The following is a 21,654-nucleotide window of genomic DNA, read 5'->3' as shown; positions in this document are numbered from 1 at the left end:
CACCATCAAATACCCTAGTCGTGCACGAGGCAACTATTTTGTTTCTCATATCGGGACTTGAGAAGACGCCGGTGGCCGCTTTGCCCCAGGGTATGGGGCAAAGTGGCCAATATGCATAGGTTTAAAGTTTTGTCAATATCTTTCATATGTGAACGCCTTTGGAAATAAAACGCAGTTGAAATAAAAGGCAACTTAATAGGGATCACATTGGTATTGAAAGAATCTTTCCAAGTTTAAAAATCAAGCGTTGGCATCGTGAGAAGCGTTAGGGTGGCCGCTTTGCCCCACTCTCCCCTACCTACAACAAAACTAGCGAAACGAGAAACAACGACTTCGGACTAGGTGAGAGAAGTTTGGAAACTGCGGAACTGGAAGTATCGCAATATCATTATGCAATGGCGAATAGCAGCACACATATTTCAAGTGTCCAATTCGAGAAGCGTGATCGTGCATTAAAAACGGTTATAAAAGTAGGGATGATTGATTACGGGAATGTAGCCTTTCTTAAATAAAAAAAAACACACACACAAGGATATGCTTTCTATGTGTATTTATTAGCCGATTTTCGTACTGATCACACCATTCCACACAATCGTTCAGACTTGTTCCCGAAACGTTCCCGGACCCACAGTCTGTTTGCAGAGCCCGGCTAGATACACCGTGAACTATGGGGATCAGACTAAGTTCCGCGCGTAGGCACAGCACACACGACTAAACCGGGAACGCCAAATGCCAAGAGCCATATAGCGTTTTTCCATGGCTCCGTGATAAAAGCGTAACGTGCATAGCCGTCACACAGACCACCGTATCGGCAACGGAGGAATGGGCTGGGCGCATCGCCAGCCACTCTCAAGCAAGCACTTCAAATAAAACCATTTACGCTTCAATGTAGAGGAACCCCAATCGATATGGCTAACACCGAAAATAAAAATAAAAAGCGCAGAGTAATATAATTCGTCGGCAGCTTTTTGAAGACACCACTAGTGTTCTGGTGTTTCAATCTGTGCTTGCCGGGTGCCAGGAGCTACTAAATATCACAACGGCACACAGTTCGCGCAGCAGCGAAACTAAGCCTCACACAAAGATGTGGGGATGGAGGGGATTTCTCCCTCCGCTCTGTCGCTCAGCCGGCTCTAGCGAGTCACCCCACAGACAGACACACCGACTGAGCTCTGCTGCCGGGGCTGGCCGGCCGCTGGGACCTCACCTCACCTCAGCTGGGCGACACTCGGGCCGAGCACCTCGCCGACTCCGCGCCTACCCGGCACGCTCAGCGCCTCTGCTGCTGCTGCGGCCCCCGCTGCTGCTGCTGCTGCATGCCGGCTCTCTGCTGCTGCTGGGGCGCCCCCATACCGCCCCGCTGCTGCTGCTGCTGCTGCTGGCCGGGCTTCTGCTGCTGCTGACCCGGGTAGCCGTACCCGGCGCCCGGCCGGGCGTACCCGCCGGCGGCCGGGCCGCGGCTGTACGGGTTGGGCGAGCCAGCGCGCGGGAACCCGCCGCCCACGCCGGCCGTCTGCGGGTGGTGGCTGGCAGCGGAGGAGACGGGCGCCGCGCCGCCGCCGCCGCCGCCGTGCACTCCGCTGTAGGCAGGGTACTGGTGGGCGGCCCCGGCGCCGGCCGGGTGGTGCGGCCGAGGGCCCACGTTGGTAAGGTCCGCCCCCGGGTACCTGAGGGGAGAAGAGGAAGATTGTTATCTCGAGCTACAAAGCATCTTCCGGGAATCAGAATACAGATTGTAACGAGCCAAGACCGAATCCAAGCCCATAACGATTTATGGTGCAGAGCATTGAAAAGCACCGTATTCGGAAACTCGCAGCAGAGGGACAATCTACACAAAGTATCTTATGATTCGTTCTGTCTGTAGGTACCCGTATCATGGAAGATGAAATGATAAAACTGACGAGCAGATCAGCTACAACTAAACTAAACAAGCATCTGCGCGCAACATTAATGAACCAAAATTATTACGAGCGAGCGAGCGAGCGAGCGCAGCGAGCGAAGCGAGTCTTTTCAATATAACGGCAAAATCTCAGTATGAGCGGCCCGGCCCGGCCTGGCCTGCAGTGTGGCTAAATTCATTTTACGTTAGGGGGAGGATGTGGAAAAAAGGCCGGAAAGGATGTCGTTATTTTCATAAAACTTGACTTTGACCCTTTCTTCATACAGGTATGTCACCGTTTTCATGTAGGTACTTCACGAGAAAATGATGTAGAAATATTGAATAGGTACTTATAAGATTTTGAAGGCATTCTGATGTTCGGGAGAGGTTTTTGAGTCGGGTCATACATTCAAATATTTTGGTTATTCGAATGGTTGTCTTGGCGTCTTTTGAGAGTTTGCGAGGTTCGTGTTTCTCTTGCTCCTAAAAGTTTATGTTCGAGGTTACATTATAAGTTGTGACTGCCGTGAGGATGTCTTTATTTCTATTTTTAGGATGTCATTATACTTGTCATTATGGGTGGATTTTCCCGCAACATTACAATTTTGGACACACTGCCGGCCTGTAACGCTTTTGAGAGGCTTACATCTCAGCAACCGCTAGACCGATTGGCCCGCGGTCTTTTTTGCTGGGTAGCCCCATCCCTTCTACCCCGTAATTGACTACTTTTGATACATCTCAGTGACCGTCGTGGCACGTGCCACGTGAAAAGTCAAGCGTGTTCAAGCTGTTTTGCAAAAGTAGTGATTTTGAGAGGCTCATATCTCAGCAGCCGCTTGGGTGATTGTCTTGCGGTAATTTTTGTAGGGTATCTGCATCCGTTCTACCAAAGGTCGGATACACTTGATCTATGTGAGTGACCCCCACTGCACGTGCAAAATTAAAAATACAAAAAGAAGAGGTGCCAAATTTGTTCCCATTTCAATAACTCGGTAATTACTGGGGCGATTTCGCTGAAACTTGGCATACAGGTAGGCACCCACCAGGCAATGCATTCCCATGTCTTGCGGTTAGGATGCTACTGCACGTGCGCACGTGCAGGGGGCGCTTCCAGATCTCGAGAACGGCTGGGCCGATTGCGCTCAAATTTGGTACACGGTTGGGGACCAGTTAGTAAGGTGCCGTGCAAAAGTCAGTTTGGACCCCGTTTGCACGTGCGCACGTGCAGAATGCCGCTTCCAGATCTCAGGAACGGCTCGGCCGATTGCGTTCAAATTTGGCACACCGTTAGCGACAGGTTAGAAGGGTGCTTTGCACAAGCCCGTTGAAAGTACCCTCTCGTCCTTCCGCACGTGCAGGGCTCACTATCTCGCTCGCTCGTTCTTCGCCCAAAAGGTGTTTTACTGGTTATGTAAAGACTGAACGGGCACAAGTAATTAAAGACAAACAAGCTGTACTAAACAATCTGAGCCATCCCCTGCATTACAATCACTCACGGTCCGACGGCGTGTGCCGGCGTCTGGATGATGGCGGCGCCCATGCCGACCGGTGTGATGGCCGTGGGCAGTCGCTGCTGCTGGATCAGCTGCTGCGCGCCGGCGCTCAGGTAGCCGCCCGGGTACTGGTGCTGCAGCGCCTGCTGCTGCGCCTGCTGCTGGTGCTGCTGCTGGTGCTGGTGGTGCTGCTGATGGTGCTGGTACTGCTCCGACTCGCCGCCGGTCGACTGCTGGCTGACCGGGGTGGTTGGAGCCCCGCCGTACTGCGACTGGGGCGGCTGTGTCATGTAGCCCTGTGGGTCGGCAGCAGACACCGCCGGCTGCTGCTGCTGCTGCTGCGGCTGGTACTGGTCGGCCGGCGGCTGGTACTGCTCAGCCTGCTGCTGATACTGCTGCTGCTGCTGGTGCTGCTGCTCGGGCGGCTGCTGCTGGTCGGCCGGCGGCTGCAGCGGCTGCGGCTGCTGAACCACCGGCTGCTCGCCAGATGCCGTGTAGTTGCCGACATCCCCGGCCCCGTTGGGCTGGGCGCCGGTCGGCCCGGCAGCGGCGGAGGGCGGCTCGGCAGCCCGCTGGATCGGGTCGAACTCGCTCGGAGCGGCGGCCAGCAGCGGAGCACGCAGCAGGTGGTCACCGGCCGGCTCTGAAACATCGGTCACACAGGTCAGCTGGGTCACAGGTGATAAGTGAGCTCAGCTAGCAGCTACCGTAGTCAGGGTTCGGTATGCTAGGGACGCGACTCAAAACTGAAATATTACTTGTCGCGGATAGATTGGAAACATCTTACTGGGCGAATATTCATGATGGATTTGCTATTGAGACTGTGTGCGCCGGTGCAGATTGTTTTATATTGTGCGGCGCAATGCGAGCCCATCACCATGGCATTCCGTCGTACCTAACACAAGGTCCAGACACCGTTCAGTCACCGAACTCTAAGCGTGACGAAACACAACATAAACTAAACAAACAAAAGCACGCAACTAAAAATCACGCGCATGCAGTCAGTGTAACTCTACGGCGCAAGCGGTGCTTCGCCGTCAAACCACACAAAAATAAAGCGAAACCTAAACTAGACCATAAAACATCGGCAGTGTAACAAAACGCTGAAAATGTGCAGCAGAGGGACCGCGATCTCTCGCCAGCAGCCCTCCACCTTGGCTCGGTCGTGGTATAGGGCGGCGGGTGACCGAATGAGGAGTGCATAACGCCAAACCAGCAGTCTAGTCCACAAACTCCACCAGTTCTACCAGGATCTAGCACCGGCCGCCGCCCGCCGCCCGCCACCAGCCGGCCGGTAGGATCGCGTTCACTCCAACCAACACACGGGCCTCGGGGAGGAGCTGGTTCGGTTAGCGGTCGGGTAGGGCCAGCATGCGGCCCAGACTGACGGACACAGCCAGGGAGGACGAACAGAGAGCCAGCCAGGGGACGTGCGCACCGCGCCCGGCACTTACCAGTAGCGCAGATGTAAATTTTGACCTCCTCAAGGGCTACATGTCAGTTCGAGCAAACGCGATCCTATGAAACGAGAGGCTGTTTATTCAGGCAGGGCAGCGGCCGGCCACTACGAAGGAACACAGCGGTATAAAATGGTCACCGCCCGGTACCCGCGGCACACTCTGGCGCACTGAAGGCGTTTGTTGCGGGCTGAAACTGACACGGCGCCTGTGGCGGGGGTCGGTCGAGTACCGCACATGTACGGGGAGCAAGGGGGGCATTTGTCGTCCTTCCGACAGCGGCCGGCCGGAGCGGGTGGTAGCGGGCGGCGGGCCGAACACCGATCAATAGACCACAGTGGAAGGGCCAGCGACCGGGCGCCCTTCCACCCACCAGTGTTCACTGAGCGGACCTCCCCGATACAAGCCCCGGCCAGGTCCGCCTAGCGGGACCCTGTCCACGACACCCACGAACGGAGCACAGGCAGCAGCGACAGCCACACACGCACATCAGTCAGCGAGAGCAAACGACAGCGTGTGCAGTAATTGACGCCATACACGAGACAGGACTGTGCAGTGAAACCTGCGAGTTCAAAACAGACACAACACAACACAAGACGGTGCGTAAACGGTTGGGTTACACAAAAACGATACATAGCCTCGGTTGTAGACTAGAAATGGTATCCCGAGTAAAATAAAGCGGCACACGCGACAGACGGATACATGGCAACGCACGCGATCGATAGCAAAACACATGTGCCAGGGCGTACTACGCGAAATGAATGCCACAACGCCGGGCCTAAAATCGATACCAGGAGAGACTGCACCATTCAAAGGGAGATCTACTTTATAAATCGTCATAGCATAAGCACCACAGGCGCTAGATAGTTCACGGTTAAGCATGAAAAGGCGAACGATTAAGCATATAAGGTAATGCTATGCAACAAACACTTGTAGCTGCTTAACGAATACATACTTAACCTATGGACAAAACAGTACGGCACACGACAAACACAAACGTTTCCTTTCGGTTAAGATTGGTATACAAGGATGACAAGCGCCGTGAGGCCCTTTCAAGTTCTAATACTGCATTGTTCTCTAGTCGCGGAGGGCAAGTACAAAGTGACTGTATGGTCCCCAATCCCCTGAACGAGCTATATTCACACGCGAAAAAGAAAATAGTACCTATTGATTATTCATTGAATCGCGATTACCCATTCACGACCCGGTGTACCGAAAAACTGAGGGGCAAAACATTCATGTTCCGACTCGATTACGAACAAGTTTCTTGCATTTTTCATAAAAGACGCAGATTGGTTAAATAATTGCATAGCACACCTTCCCCCAACTACGCATTGCCCAGACTGATGGCCGTGTATCAGCACGGTCCTATCATTTTCCACAAACGGGGTAATCATACAGATTGTCCGTGCGCCTTCCAATAAGAGCATGTAACCAGCAGTTGACTAGGAATATGCGACTAGAGCTTATCTACGATTAGATTCGCGGCGGCACATTAATATTCTGATCCCTACAGCTCCTTAGACATATGTCGAGCTGTTAGCTCGGTGTGTTCATGTAGCTCAAACACGACGTGTTACGTGGATCTTATGGGTCTTTTCTAACAACACAGCAGCATTCCTTCTTGTAAACGTCGCGACACTCGGGAAGAGGAAGCACATCAGACGGCCGGGAGGGACCGAGTCCGGTCTCGGGGCAGGTAAGGTCTCGTGGCGGGGCTGGTGAAAGGTGCGAGTACGGCCGTTGTTTGTGTAATTGGTGCAGTGTTTATGGGGAGGGATGGGGATGGCACCGGTCCAGGTGCCACGCATTGCGTGGGGCGGGGGCGGGGGGGGGGGGAAGGCGAGGGGAGGGGACGGTGTCTCTGACGTCACACGGCCAGCGGAAATGAGCCCGACTCGCACGCTAAGGCACGGCGTACGACCCAGGATGGGCGCGGCACGCAGTGGACTGGCCCGACCGGGCTGAACCATCGGTCACAGAGCCTCAGACAGCAGTCGGCGTGTAGTGACGCAAGCGAGAAGCCATTCAGCAGCTCAGCGGACGGACAAAACCGCGCCTCTGACACCAACTTCGCACTAAACGGTAGCGCCAATTCAGCATCTCTGACTGAATTTAGACTTGATATTCTAGTTGCCTAAATCTCAGTTACCAGTTACCCGCACGCGCCAACGCCTGGCGAACAAACAAACAGCACGTTTTTCCAGTGATTTGTGAGTCAGTGGCGGTAAGACTGCCCCGGAGTCGGACAGGGTCACGGGGGACGAAAATAGCACACACCGCACCGCTCGCCGGCCGGCGGCGGCTCGGGGGCCACGGAGCGAAACAGGCCAGCGGGGAGGCGAGCGCGACGGCCGGGGGGTGGCGCGGGTGGTGTTCCGGGGTAGGTAGAGTGGAAGGGACGGTGTACCGGGCAGGGGAGATAAAATACTTTGGCAACCAGTTTTTAGAAAGATAAGATTTTAAGAGGTAGGCTGGCTACTGAGCTTGTGCTGACATTCCGTCATACCCATTTCACCCACCAACTTCCTAACGTTTAGAGTATCCAACAAGGTGCACAGCAGCCTCCGTAGAGGGCCCACCCGTGAGTTAGTTGTGACCAGCTGCTCGCCAGAGACCTGTCAAGGCCTCATTTCGCGAATGGTCTGCCGCCTGGGCGCGGCCAACCCAAACATGCTGCCTGAGCGCTGGTCTGACGGTCGTTCCGAGCTGCGCACACCCGGCAGGAAGCCCGTATCTCGTCCCGGTCGGTCCTACCAACGCAGTGGCGCCAGTCTCACAGAGACGAGTGGCTAGGCAGTCTACCGGCGCTGCTAGCCGTCCAGGAACAGCTACGGCTCGCAGATAGATACTCAGCAGCTATTGCGACAGTAGCGCGTGGTAGAAGAGTGTGTCGGGTCTCACGACTCCAGATCTCGAGCCCAGAGACAGAGACAGACACAAAACACGAGCGAGCAGAGTTCTGTCGGTCTAAAGCCAGCAGGCACCAGGGACTGTGGTCTGCTGTCAAAGGACCACCACCCGGCTGATGTATCTGCTGTTATCTGCCAGTAGAACAGCAGTACTGACAGCAACAGTTCTAAACACCCGTCGAGCATCGCCTACCGCCGCCGACTGAGCGCCTGGCGACCGCCGAGCGCGCCGGCTAGTGGAACATGTCCAAGCCGGCGTGGACACACTCGAATATCCAACCTGAGCGCTTTGTGGCCGGTGTGCTGGGCGGAGAGCTGTCGGTGGATCCGCGCCGCTGCCGGCCGCCGCTCAGCTCCTGGCTCTCCAGAGACTCCAGCAGGCGATCGATCCGCTCCCGCAGCTGCCGCAGCTCGCGGCGCACCAGCTGCACCTGCAGTAAGGGGGAGGGGGAGTGGTCAGCACGCGGCGAACCAGCTGTTACTGCAGCAAGGGGGCAGTCAGTAATTGACTAGGGCCTCCTTCAGCGTCCAGCAGCTCCTCTGTACCCCTTTGTCCCTCCCTTAGAACGCAACAGCGGTCTCTCAGTACGTAGTTACGTACCTGCTGACCCTTCCCCGAGATCGTATACAGTTCACAATGCAGTTGATTATTGTCTCTTCAGCCCTCAATGAGACCGTGTCTGTCCCTGCAGTCCCGCAGTCTCTTAGTTCTTACCTGTTGACCCTCCATGGGACCGGGCCGGCCATTGACGAACAGGGTTATCTTCAGAATCCTGCTGCACTGGATGGCGAAGGCCAGGTCCGAGCTGTCGAATATGGTGATTAGGTCCCCATCTGAAACGGCCAACATGGCGTCAGAGAAAGGGCAAATAACGTAACGTCTGCCGGAGAGAAGTTTTCGAGCAACGTGGTATGTGAGCAGTCTCACTCCACGACAACGGCGGAGAAGAAATAGCATATCACTTAGTCCATAACACGACAAAAAAGTTATTCGACATTTGCGAGGCCATTGGCGTTACACACAAACGGGTAATTCAACATCATAAGGGTCACAACCATCATGACGTAGATAGCCAGACAAGACAGACGCCTTCACCTCATAAAACGCATGCAAAACGGTCAGATGGGACCCGTAGTACCGAAGCGCTAAAATCTTTGGCGCATTGCCAGCGAGGCAGTCGCCAGCGGCGTCACCCACCTTCGTCCTTGTACTTGATGAGGATGTCGTCGTTGTTGTTGATGTTGCCGCGGAAGACGCGCTGCATCATCAGCACGAGCTCGTCGTAAGTGATCTCCTCGTTGTGAATGGGGATACGACGGATGTCGTTTCCCAGCTGGACCTGGTGTGAGAGACGGACAGTCGGGGTCGCGGGATTGGGGTTACACTGGAGTCGAACCTCGATCGCGGCCGCTTGGATGTTCCAGGTTCCAAAAGGATATACGAAGACAACGGATCATACTGCCTTACAGTAGGATCATATTATGCTTGGCCACAATTGTGTTTGTTCAGACATTTTATTTAAACTGAAATAAATTATTACGAGCGAGCGAGCGCAGCGAGCGAAGCGAAGTCTTTTCAATATAACGGAAACATCTCAGTATGAGCGGCCCGGCCCGGCCCGGCCTGCAACGCTTTTGAGAGGCTTATATCTCAGCAACCGCTGGACCGATTGGCCTGCGGTCTTTTTTGTTGGGTAGCCCCATCCTTTCTACCCCGTAATTGACTACTTTTGAATTTGATACATCTCAGTGACCGTCGTGGCACGTGCCACGTGAAAAGTCAAGGGTGTTCAAGCTGTTTTGCAAAAGTAGTGATATTGAGAGGCTCATATCTCAGCAGCCGCTTGGGCGATTATCTTGCGGTAATTTTTGTAGGGTAGCTGCATCCCTTCTACCAAAAATAGGATACTCTCGATGCATGTGGGTCACCCCCAGTGCACGTGCAAAATACAACAATAAGAGGTGTCAAATTTGTTCCCATTTTAATAACTCGGTAATTACTGGGGCGATTTCGCTGAAACTTGGCATACAGGTAGGCACCCACCAGGCAATGCATTCCCATGTGTTGCAGCTTGGGTGCTACTGCACGTGCGCACGTGCAGGGGGCGCTTCCAGGTCTCGAGAACGGCTGGGCCGATTGCGCTCAAATTTGGTACACGGTTGGGGACCAGTTAGTAGGGTGCCGTGCAAAAGTCACTTTGGACCCCGTTTGCACAAGCGCACGTGCAGAATGCCGCTTCCAGATCTCAGGAACGGCTGGGCCGATTGCGTTCAAATTTGGCACACCGCTAGCGACCGATTAGAAGGGTGCTTTGCACAAGCCCCGTTGTAAGTACCCTCTCGCCCTTCCGCACGTGCAGGGCTCACTATCTCGCTCGCTCGTTCTTCGCCCAAAAGGCGTTTTACTGGTAGTAGGCTGTCTTTCTCTTTATATTCATAACAGCAGAAGATTCTGCCAGTCACACTCACAACCTCAATGGAATTAAGCAATAACCGTTATGGCAGGCCTGACAAGTAGATGACCATTTATATAAGGATCGTTTACGACTAAAGGCACCGACCAATAAGGAAAGTGACCGGCTCAGCGAGCAGTGGTTCGAGCAGGAAAACCTGCAGCACTAGCGTAACTACTGGATAACCAGAATGAGCAGGACGTAACAAATAAAGAGAGGACTGTCTCTGTGTAGAACTTATGTTTCTGTAAAATGCACATAGTACACATTTCACCAGCACACCCTCCCCAAGACTGCGCCCCCAGTTGGGACCCATTTGTTACGGACGAGTCGATGTTATGCCGAGGTGAAACATAATGTTATGATGTGAATGAATGAGGTATGAATGAAAGAAGTTATGATCGAGATTCGAGACGAAGCGATGCGAAAACGAATGAATGAATGAATGAGTATACTCGAATGAATCAATCGATGCAGTACAAATAATCGAGTCGATATACACGATAAACGATACTGTGTTCCGAATTATGGTTCGAATCAAGGTTGGCATTAAACGAGAGTGTTCTACTTATTTTTAGCACAAATTTATCACTGCTTTTGTAAGCTCGAGAAACTGTACTCGCGCTCTGATAATGGTAATACCGCTGCGGGCGGTGACACCCTCCCCCCTGAATGTGATTGCACGCGCATTCCAGGCCGGGCACAGTTCACACATCTGTAGTCTTCGTATTCACAGCTGTGGCCTGTCGGCCTCCTCGAGGAGACAGACTCTCGTTGCGGGTCTCTGCAGAAGTCTCTGTCGACAGCGCAGCTTCAGCGACCGCACCCGGCCATCCGCGCCAGGGAAAACGTGCGTGACGCGAGCCAGGGGCCAGAGACCTCTTGGAACATTGTCCTCTATCAGCAGCACCAGATCGCCGATCTGCAGGCTCCTTCGCTCTTGCTGCCACTTCCGCCGCTGTGTGAGACACGGCACGTACTCCCTGCGCCATCTCCTCCAAAACTGATCGCTAATGCACTGAGCTCGACGCCAACTCCTTTTGCAGGGAGGGTCCGCTGGGTCGAACAGTCCTGGCGGCAGCGAGCAGGCTGGGTGGCCAAGGAGAATGTGCTTTGGAGTGATGGCCTCCAGATCAGTCTCATCGGTGCTGACATGAGTCAGCGGTCGACTGTTGACGATTGATTCCACTTCAACGATGACTGTGCTTAGAGTTTCTTCCGAGACGACGACTCTCCCGAGCACTGCCCTCAGCGCCCGCTTCACAGACGCCACCATTCTTTCCCAGATTCCTCCCATGTGAGGTGCCGCCGGCGTGCTGAAGTGCCATTCGATATCTTCTTGCGATAGCTGGTCAGACAGGTACTCTCGATTCCAGCCAGCCAGAGCGCTTCTCAGTTCTTTCTCCCCCTTTCTGAAGCTTTTGCCGTTGTCCGAGTATACTCGAGCTGGCTTGCCGCGTCTCCCGACGAATCTTCTGAACGCCATCAAAAACGAGTCGGTGTCGAGTGAGTTTGTCAGCTCAAGATGGACTGCTCTTGTCGTCAAGCAGGTCACCAGCAAGCAGTAGCGTTTCTCCGTTTTCCTGTTCCTTTTGATGAGCAGTGGTCCGAAGAAGTCGATTCCCACGTTGTGGAAGGGTCTGCAGTCATCGAACCTGACTGCAGGCAGATCTGCCTCTCTCGGAGGCTGCGGTAGAGCCCTTCGTCTGCGGCAGAGAGGGCAGGCAGATAGCACGCGCTTGACGGCGGCGCGTGCGCACGGCACCCAGAACTTCTGACGCATGTCATTTATGACATGCTCGACTCCGGCGTGCATGAGGGATGAGTGGTAGGCAGTTACGACGAGCCGTGTAACCTCTGATCCGCGGGGCAGAATCACTGGATGCCGGGCCGTCTCGTCTAGCGGGGCGTTGGAGAGGCGCCCGCCTACTCGCAGTATTCCGTCGCCGCCCAGTTGAGGTGAGAGTGACAGCAGACTGCTTTTGCTGTCCAGAGCCTGGCCGTCACTGAGTCGGCTGATCTCAGCTGGGTAGTGTTCGGCTTGTGTTTTCCGGATGATCAGCAGCTCGGCCTCCTTTAGCTCCGCCACTGTGATTGGTCCCGATTGTCGCATGCCCTTATTTCTTCCGTAGCTCGCTTTGAAGTTTTTGACGAACCGCATTTGCCAGGCGACAGTTCTCTTGTAGCGAATATATGATGAGAATCTACTCGGGTCTGGCAGCTCAAGTGACGAGACGCGTCCTCTCGAGATAGCACCGACCATCTTCACCTCGGGATCGGTACTTTCAGGCGGTGGGAGGCTGATACCCGCCGGCCACTGCTCTTCGTCTTCAGCGAGGAAGGCTGGCCCTTGAAACCAGCGCTCACTCGTGATCAGCAGGGCAGCCTCAGGCAGCCCGCGCGAGCAGTCGTCAGCAGGGTTCAACTTGCCGGGAACATGGTGCCACTGAGAGGGCTCCGACGAGTCTTGTACCTCAGCGATCCGGTTGGCTACGAACGTGTGGAAACGTCGGCTGCTGCTGGCGAGGTATTGCAGGACAACCATACTGTCACTCCAAAAGAAGGTCCGATGAGGTTGCGGTGAAAGCTCCTGCGAGACAGTACTCGCCAGGCGCACCGCCAACACTGCCGCCTGCAGCTCCAGACGGACGATTGAGAGCTTCCGCAGCGGCGCCACACGGGTCCTGCACATGACGAACGAGCATGTGACTTTTCCCGTTACAGTTTTTGCTCGGAGATAGGCGACGGCTCCAAAAGCCGTCTCCGAGGCGTCACAGAATACATGCAGTTGTCTCTCAACGACCAGATCGCTGCCATCTTTATAGCTGCGAGGGATTTGCAGCTGCTTCAGGGTTCTCAGCTCCGTCTTCCACTTCTCCCACTGCTCCAGCTCGGCCCCGGTCACCGGCCTGTCCCACTCGAGCCGCAGGGCCCACAGGCGCTGTACCAAGACTTTTACCACGAGCAGGAAAGGAGCGGCGATGCCAAGCGGGTCAAATATCGACGCCACCTGCTTGAGAATGCCGCGTTTGGTCGACGGTACGTCGAGTGGCGATACTTGCAGCCCGATCATGTCCATATTTGTGTCCCACACGATGCCTAAAACCTTTTCAGTAGGCATTTTTTCATCCAGATCTCTGACGGAGGCGGCGCGCTCAGAAGCTGGCATCTGAGCCAATACTTCACGGGAGTTGCTGAGCCATTTTGTCAGCCGAAAACCCCCACTACCGACGATAGCGGTCACCGCCTTGGCACGCTCAACTGCAGCAGATATAGTCGACTCTGATCGGACGAAATCATCGGCGTAGAAGCTGTTCCTGACGGACTCGCGATCGGTGCAGCTGCCGATCGTACTATCTTCCGCCGTCCGACGCAGCACGAATGCTGCCGATGCTGGCGACGATCTGGCGCCGAAAATGACGCGGTCCATCTGATATACATCAGGGACTCTTTCTTTTTCCATGTCTCTCCAGAGAAAACTCAGTGCCGCCTGATCCTCTTCTCTGACCGCGACCTGGTGAAACATCTCCTCGATGTCTGCAGATATTCCGATTCGATCTTGCCGAAATCTGATCAGGATTCCGATACTGCTCTGCAGCATGTCAGGTCCCGTGAGCAGGCGGCTGTTGAGCGATACGCCGGCGTAGGATGCTGCAGCGTCGAACACGACTCTGACTTTGTCGGGTTTGTTCTTGTTTACGACTGCATGGTGCGGCAGAAACCAGCGTCTCTTTGTCCTCTTCTCACGCTCCTGCGGCTTCAGCTTTCTGGCATAACCTTTGCTGAGGTAGCTCTCGAACGTCTTCTGATAGGCTTCCGCTTTCTCCGGGCAGCGCTGCAGCGACCTCTCCGTGCGCTCCAGCCGGTCCACCGCTGCCGTGTAGTTGCAAGGCAGAGTGACGTCATCTTCACACCACAGCAAACCTGTCTCATAGCGGTCTCCACGCCATCTCGTAGTGGTTTGCAGAAGCTGCTCGGCGCGCCTATCGTCTTCAGATGCAGACGTCTTTGAGCTGTATTTTGCGCCGAATGAGTCTGTCAGCCAAAATTCTTTCAAAAGGCTATCCAGTTCGTCTTCCTGAGTGGCCTCACGATGCACGTGCAGGACGTGCTGCAGTTCGGGTGGCACCAGTCCTGCCACAGTCCCCGACAGGGACCAGCCGAAATCCGTCCTTATCGCGACGGGCTGGCCTCTCTTTCCAACACGAGCTTCCCTCTGGACGATCGCTTCGGAGACGTTGGCACCGAGCAGCACCTTCACCTGTTCGGGACGAACGTCACGTATGTCCAGTCCCTCGATATGCTTCCATTCAGCTCTTTCTGTGCGGCTTATCTTAGGAGACGGCACGCTGAGAGTCGGCACAGTCCAGACTTCATCCACAGTTATGGAGGTGGTGGTTGCGTCCCGCGACAGAGGGTGCAGCTCCAGTGCCACTTTCAGTGCCGTTCTTGTGCGTCCAGTTCCTTCGATGTTATCCAGGCAGAGGGATTGAGCCTCTCCTTCGAGTTTCAACGTCTTCAGAATGTCTTCGCTGCAGAGAGATACCTGGGCCCCGGAATCAAGAAGTGCGAAGGTATCTACGAATCTTCCCTCTGATCCCATCACTCGGACGGGCACAGTCTGCAGGAGCGTCTTGGTTTGTCTCCGCTCAGAGCCAGGCGCAGCTGCGGCCACAGTGCGGTGAGATGCAAGGGTGCCAGACTCACGCTGGCGCAGAAGCACTCTTCTGCTCCCGTGCAGTGTGGGATGGTGCCGCCCGGTGCAGCTGTCCTCATCGCACTGGCGGCCAGAGATGCAGTTTCTAGACTGGTGCCCCAGTTGAAGGCACGAAAAGCACCGGCCTGACTGGGCGACGAATAAAGCTCGTTCTGTCTTCGTTTTCTCGATGTATGGAGGACAGGCAAGCAGGTTCACGTGATGCTGATCACAAGCGCGCTGCGCTGCGCTGTTCGGTCGTTCAGCTCCGGTGGGTGACGTCTGCTGCTCGCGCGCTGCCATTAGCGCGGCTCCACCGCTTATCCCAGCAGCGGTCATGGCGCTGGCCTGACGAGCCGGTCGGTCCGTTGCACTAATAGCGCTGCGGCTCTGCTTCTGAGGTTCTCCTCTGATCCGGTTTCTCGGCTGCGACTCATTAGCAGAATAGAGCCGGTCTGTCGAATTTAGACCAATCCGCGCTTGCTTGTCAAGCCAGTCGTCAAAATCGATCAGTGATGGACGAATTGGCTCCATCTCCACCACCGTTTTTCCCCACTCTCTTCTCAGGTCACTCGGGAGCTTTGTTACAACCCGTCTGAGGTTTTCGGTGCTGTCCAGGTCGCCAGTGAAACCCATTTTTTGCAACACCTTTACAGCACAATGCACAGATGCATGGTATTTCTCCAGACCGGCGACATCCATGTGTCGCACCGGCGGAGCATTGAGCACGGCAGCGAGGTTGGCTTCAACAATATCCTTCTCCCTGCCGAACCTTCTCATCAGAGTCTCCAGTGCCGGTTGATAGTAGGAGCCATCGAGCAGCATACCTTCAATCAGCTGTCTTGCGATACCCGTGACTGATGATTGAAGGTGAGCCATCTTTTCGGCGTCTGACAGGCTCGCTTGGTCATGAATTAGTGTCTTAAACAGGCCGATCCAGCGGGGCCATTCACTAGGATTGCCGCCAAAACGGGGCAGCTGCATTTGAGGCACGCTCCGCTGGCTGGTCGACCTGCGGCCGACAGAATCCTGTCTCTCGGACCTGTTCATTTCAGCGATCCACGACGTGGCGGCTCTTCCTGCTGGAGGGTTCTGTTCTCTGTGGGGAGCAGCTGTAGATGGCGGCCTGGCGGCAGCTCCTGTGGACGCCGGTACAGATGCTGCAGTCACTGCTGCAGCTGCCTCTTCAGTTGGCTCGTCTTCACCGGGCCCAAAACTGTCATTTAGATCGTCCCTTCGTTCCCATGCCAAGTCACTTTCAGCGGCTTGCTGCAGTCTGGCTTCCAGCTCCGATATTTCCGCCGCAGCCTCTGCTCTTTTAAGCCTTTGCTTTCTCTCCAGTTTCTTCCGTTCACTCTCTAGCCGTTCCTCTTCTCGTTCTAGTTCCAGCTGCTCTCGAAGATGCTTGACCGCAGCTCTCTTCACCTGAGCTGCAACTTCAGCCTGGCGTCGGGCTTGCTTTGAGGACACAGAAACTGCTGACACGGCCGTGGAGCGAGAAGAACTGGAGCTCGATACGGACCTCCCGTCATCACCTCTGGACGACAGATGCTCTTTTATCTTTTGCTTCACCTCCTGCTGGGTCCTTGCAATATCAGCGTAGTAGTCGCGAGCTGCTTGCCTCTGGTCATCACTAGTCAGAAGCTCTAAAAGCTGACCATTAGCTTCATCGAGCTCACCTGCCAGATCATCAACCTGTAGCAGAACCTTCTGGATCTCTTCCTTGGATCCGTTCACCAATATCAGCGTCTCAGCTTTATTGCAGGCTCTGGTGAACTGGGATTTCTTCGAGCTTCTTCTCTTCTTTATTTCTTCGATGTGGACTGTATTCATATTTACGTTAGTCAGCCTTTTACGTATATTGACTGTTAGGCTACGTTAACAGAACTACATTGAATGACGTTACGTTAACATTATTTCGAAAACGAACAAACGATCCGGCCCGGAGGACCAAATTGTTACGGACGAGTCGATGTTATGCCGAGGTGAAACATAATGTTATGATGTGAATGAATGAGGTATGAATGAAAGAAGTTATGATCGAGATTCGAGACGAAGCGATGCGAAAACGAATGAATGAATGAATGAGTATACTCGAATGAATCAATCGATGCAGTACAAATAATCGAGTCGATATACACGATAAACGATACTGTGTTCCGAATTATGGTTCGAATCAAGGTTGGCATTAAACGAGAGTGTTCTACTTATTTTTAGCACAAATTTATCACTGCTTTTGTAAGCTCGAGAAACTGTACTCGCGCTCTGATAATGGTAATACCGCTGCGGGCGGTGACACCATTGGACGCCCAGGACACGCCTATTTAGAATTTTAGATACATGACGGGCAGCAAAGGTAGGACGTATGAGGGCGCCATGAGACCATGAAAACTATTTACAGTCACCGTGATGAAAACGGGGCCATTCTCCTAGACGGGCGCCGAGTGATTGAAAACGCCACGGTGACTGTAGAAAACGCTAAGTGGTCCAGGGGCGCTGAGAGGCCAGAAAGGCGCCAAACAGTCGAGAGATGCACGGTGGATAGAGACATAAAGGCGCTAGATGGTCAGGAAGGCGCCGTTAGACCATGAGAATGGCACAGTGCTGTCAAAAGGGCGCCGAGTGATTAAAAACGCTATATCATCCAGGAACGCGAGACGGTCAGGAGGACGCCGTTGGAGCATGCGAAGGGCGCCGTGCTCTCGAAAGGACGCTTGTAAAAGACTTGTGGGTGCATTTTCATCATTGTGGGGGCATAATTCAGGGTTGTGGGTGCATTTCTGCTCCCACAGATATAAAATTACACCCCTGCTGAGAAGTAGGGGAGTGCTCCCACGAGGAAAGCCAAGAAGGAGGAAAGGTTACTCTCCTCTCCCTTCCCAGCTACTTACTATGCCGCTTTGACCACTGCCATCTCAGCACCTCAGCATGAATTAGTCAGTGAAATCATGCTGTTCAACTTATAATTTGGTGGGTTACTAGGAATAGTGGAGAGCAAATGAATATAGATGAAATGCATTTCTCACCTTTATAATAACCTTTCCATCAAGGTCTGGGAAGCTGCTGGTTTTCTTGGTCTCATTATCCATTTTTGTACTTCAGTATCCAAATCAAAATAAAGAATCCTCAACAATGTCACCACTTTGGAGCTTCAACAGGCCTGAAGGCACACAAAAATGCACTGTAAGTTATCAATAGTGTGTTGCAAAGCATGCATTAGATATATGGAGCATGCCAACCATTTAGCTATGCCACTGTAGAATATATTGTTTTACCTCTATGACTATGACTATAACTGCAACAGGTATAATTTGATTGTGTGTACAATATTCTAGGTCAATATGTATATAGTTCATGGCAATATAGTTCAGTTTTTATTTACTTTTGAGCCCATGGTTACTGATGGACACCCATACAAAGTCAGGACATTTCCAGCAGCCTCAAGGGTGTGATGATCCTCATTCACTTTACAGGCAGTGAATGACCGAAATCAGCTCCTCTCTGAGGTGGTCTGCGCTGCGCCCCATCGCTCGACTGCTTTAAAGCGAGGCTGGGAGCACCCTGGTCCCACTTACGCTACACCACACCTAATTCTGATTGATCCTGGACAAGCCAAATACCAGGAGCTCAATGAGAATGGGTACCACCCACAGACTCTCACTATTCCTGGTACTGTAAGACGTAAGGTAGGTGCAAAGGGTGATTTTCATGATTCATCCCAGGGGGAGGGGAGGGTGTCCAAACACCCCTCCTTGGGATTTTACAAATATCAAAAAAGGGTGTACCATTGGCTTTTCTTAGCAAAATCAATAAGGTATTTTGCTCAACCTTGAATCGGATGAATGAGAGGGGGTTCGGTCAACTTTGCCTGCTCTATGGGTTAGCTGGTGTGAAAAATGCAAGAATTTGTGACACAAGCCACACAAGCCTATTGTTTGCACTAGTGGATGGTTGCACATTTAATAGTTAAACAACCATACGAACAGCACTCTAACAAAAATGTGGAATGGCACTAAACGTCATTCCTCCCATTTAACATTTGTCATATCAGTAGGTGGAACTATGGTCATGAGTACCCAAATATAGGAACGTTCCCATTTTTGGGAACGGAGTTCCCAAATATGGGAACGGGCGTTCCCATTTATGAGAACGGAAGGTAATTTTTCGGCCGTTCGCCCACTAAAACTTATTAGTGCATCACGTCTCAAAAAAGTGCACGCTAATTTAAGTACCGTAAAATGGGGTGTTAAAGGGACCCTCCCACCTTCAAAAAAGTTAATGAATTGGCATGAAAGTGATGTCGCTCGGTTCAGAAAGAGCAAAAACGAATATCTACCAAATTTCATCGAAAAATATTCACCGGTTTTCAAGATATTAGACTTTTACTTTTGTTTACTTTTTGGGATCTCCGCTGTTCCTAGCGACTTTATTTGAAAGTGCGGCATTTGTTGCGCGCAAAGCAGCATATACCACCGCGTGCTACAAAACGTTTTAGTCAAACTTAATGACGGACGTTCGAAAGCCTGGTGACGTCATCAGATTCCCGTAATGGTTAAGAGATAGGGACCACGCTGGTCCCACCCTGCAAGTAAAGGGAAGAAATTTCTTGAACACCATAAAGCTGCGGGGGTTGCGACCAGGGTAAATGGTGGTTTCTGAGCCTGGCCGCAAACTTGGCTATCTCAACTCAAAACTAATGTTAAGGTGGGAGGGTCCCTTTAAGGGACAGTGGGGTGCTAAGGGACAGTTGCATGGGAAAAACTTTGAGTCATATTAACTTCCTAATTTGAGAAGGTTCAATAAAAACTTCAGTGTGTTAGTTGACACTGTTTTGCTCTTGACCATAGGACAAAATGGTATGGTTTTTCATGCAAGTGATTTGGTTCAAAAATGGATTTGAAAATCATGCTACATTTTCACAAAATTGAAACATCTCCAAAACTCTGTGTGTACCACATAAACTAGTAGGTGTAGAGGGAAAATGAATGCATAGGTGTATTGTCACATGTATTGTACATGTTTCCTGAAAAACGTGTGCAAATCCACCCATTCATTCATCATCCTCTTCCTCTTTTCCGGACAAAACATGCATATTTTGAGGTGGATGTGGGGTGCTAAGGACAGCTGAAGAAAAAATAAAAAATAATATCTAAATAAAGTTTTCTTTCAGTAGGCATGGAAAACACCAAATTCCACATAAAATGCTGGCAAGTTCATGCTTTTATCTCTAACAAATCTTAAGTTATGTAACAAAACATCTCAACACTCTCTTTTACAATGATGGGTCAATGGAGACTGATGTAGGTAAATGTGATGTCATCATAAAAAGGCTAAAACAAAGAAGGCAACATAATGACAAGTGACTAGCTTCAACATGGGCTTTTATTGATGACAGAAGGGTACTTTTTGGTTCTGTTTACCTTATAATTAGCACATTTTCCAGAAGCGTTAACTGCATTACACGTAATTGGCTAAAAAGGTCATTAGTGGTGAATGAACCTGACTTGTTTTGTGACAGAATATGCAAAACATTTTAATAAATAAATTGTGTGCCCTTCCACACCCCAATTGTGGGCATTTGATGACCATTTCTTGGAATAATATAGGTGTCCCTTAACACCCCACATTGGGGTGCTAAGGGACAGTGATAAAAAATAATAAAAAATAATATGCAAATATAAATCTTAAAAACTTTAATGTGGCAGGCATGTAAAGCACCAAATTCCACATAAAATGCTGACAATTTGATGCTTCTATCTCCAACCCTTCTTGAGTTATCTAACAAAACACCTCAAAACTGTCCCTTAACACCCCGTTTTACGGTATCTACTAAGTCTCTATAAAATTATCTTTAATCTGACCGTTGAACAAGGAAATTGACCGTCGAATGATATTTTTAATGATTTTTTGAAATGACGGAATGGTGAAAACATGCATTATACTACATTTAACATGCAATTTTAAGGAAAATGAAGCGTTTTTTACATTTTGTGGTCAAGTATAATAATTTTCACCTGGTTATGAAGTTTCATACTAGCGACACCAGATGCTGACATTAGACATATGCAAGCGAACACGCGGACAGTCCCGAGGTAATATTGTTGACTTTTGGTGTCGGGGCGCACGACCGCGTGGAACGTCGGTGATTTTACTTAACTACTGTTGTAAACTCAGTTTCAGTGGTTTAAAATCATTCAGTTGTATTTTATCAGCCCGGAAAGACATATTTTATTTGGATGCTAGCTGTTTAGCGTTGTTTTATAAGGAGCGTCATGAGCGTGGTTTTTGTCTTCCGTGTTTCTAAGCATGATCGTTTTGGGGGAATTTCTCTTATATAGGTCGCTCTGTGTGGCTTATTTATAATTTTCATGCTGATTTCGATCATTCCTCGTGCCCATCCTACCAGGCCTTTTGCCACTTACACTCATTAAGAAAGGAAAAAACTAGATTTTCATTGGGACTAGGTGTTTGGAGGGTGTAACATGACATATTCACGACATAAAACTGACTTGAGTCCGATTTATGTCGTTGTGTACCCGGCTATGGTAAGCAACACTTAAAAAACTATTTCACCAAACATGCGTCATAACTTCACAACAATTCACAAAGGAATTATTTCGTCCCAAAACACCTCACCCACCCAACGCCGGAGACATTCGACGGCGATTTCAGGTCTCGAGTATCGACACAAGACACGCAAAAGAAAGTCGATGTCGGAATAACATTGACGCATTTTGGCGTCTTCTTGTAAAGAACTTTAATTA

The 21,654-nt window shown here is 51.7% G+C and overlaps 1 protein-coding gene across 2 annotated transcripts; it reads right to left on the bottom strand.

Annotated features, from left to right (window-relative positions):
- Window positions 1-533: 533 nt before the first annotated feature.
- LOC122388319 (protein TFG-like) lies at window positions 534-21,554 on the bottom strand. 2 transcript variants are annotated; one of them, XM_043379294.1, is made up of 7 exons: window positions 21,531-21,554; window positions 17,917-18,050; window positions 8,940-9,081; window positions 8,457-8,575; window positions 8,022-8,172; window positions 3,376-4,015; window positions 534-1,667 (listed from the first exon to the last, which is right to left on the bottom strand). In XM_043379294.1, exons 2-7 carry the CDS (start codon window positions 17,977-17,979, stop codon window positions 1,271-1,273), a joined length of 1,512 nt encoding a protein of 503 aa, XP_043235229.1. In that variant the 5' UTR covers window positions 17,980-18,050; window positions 21,531-21,554; the 3' UTR covers window positions 534-1,270. The 2 variants fall into 2 exon arrangements, with proteins under 2 accessions (XP_043235229.1, XP_043235230.1); XM_043379295.1 differs by lacking the exon at window positions 21,531-21,554 and adding an exon at window positions 21,480-21,516.
- Window positions 21,555-21,654: the final 100 nt, after the last annotated feature.

The sequence above is a fragment of the Amphibalanus amphitrite genome, unplaced genomic scaffold (assembly GCF_019059575.1).
Source record: "Amphibalanus amphitrite isolate SeventyFive unplaced genomic scaffold, NRLGWU_Aamphi_draft 000317F_arrow, whole genome shotgun sequence".
In the NCBI taxonomy this organism is placed as follows: domain Eukaryota; kingdom Metazoa; phylum Arthropoda; class Thecostraca; order Balanomorpha; family Balanidae; genus Amphibalanus; species Amphibalanus amphitrite.
The sequence above is the reverse complement of the archived record's forward strand: the minus strand, read 5'-3'. Positions and strand labels throughout refer to the sequence as shown.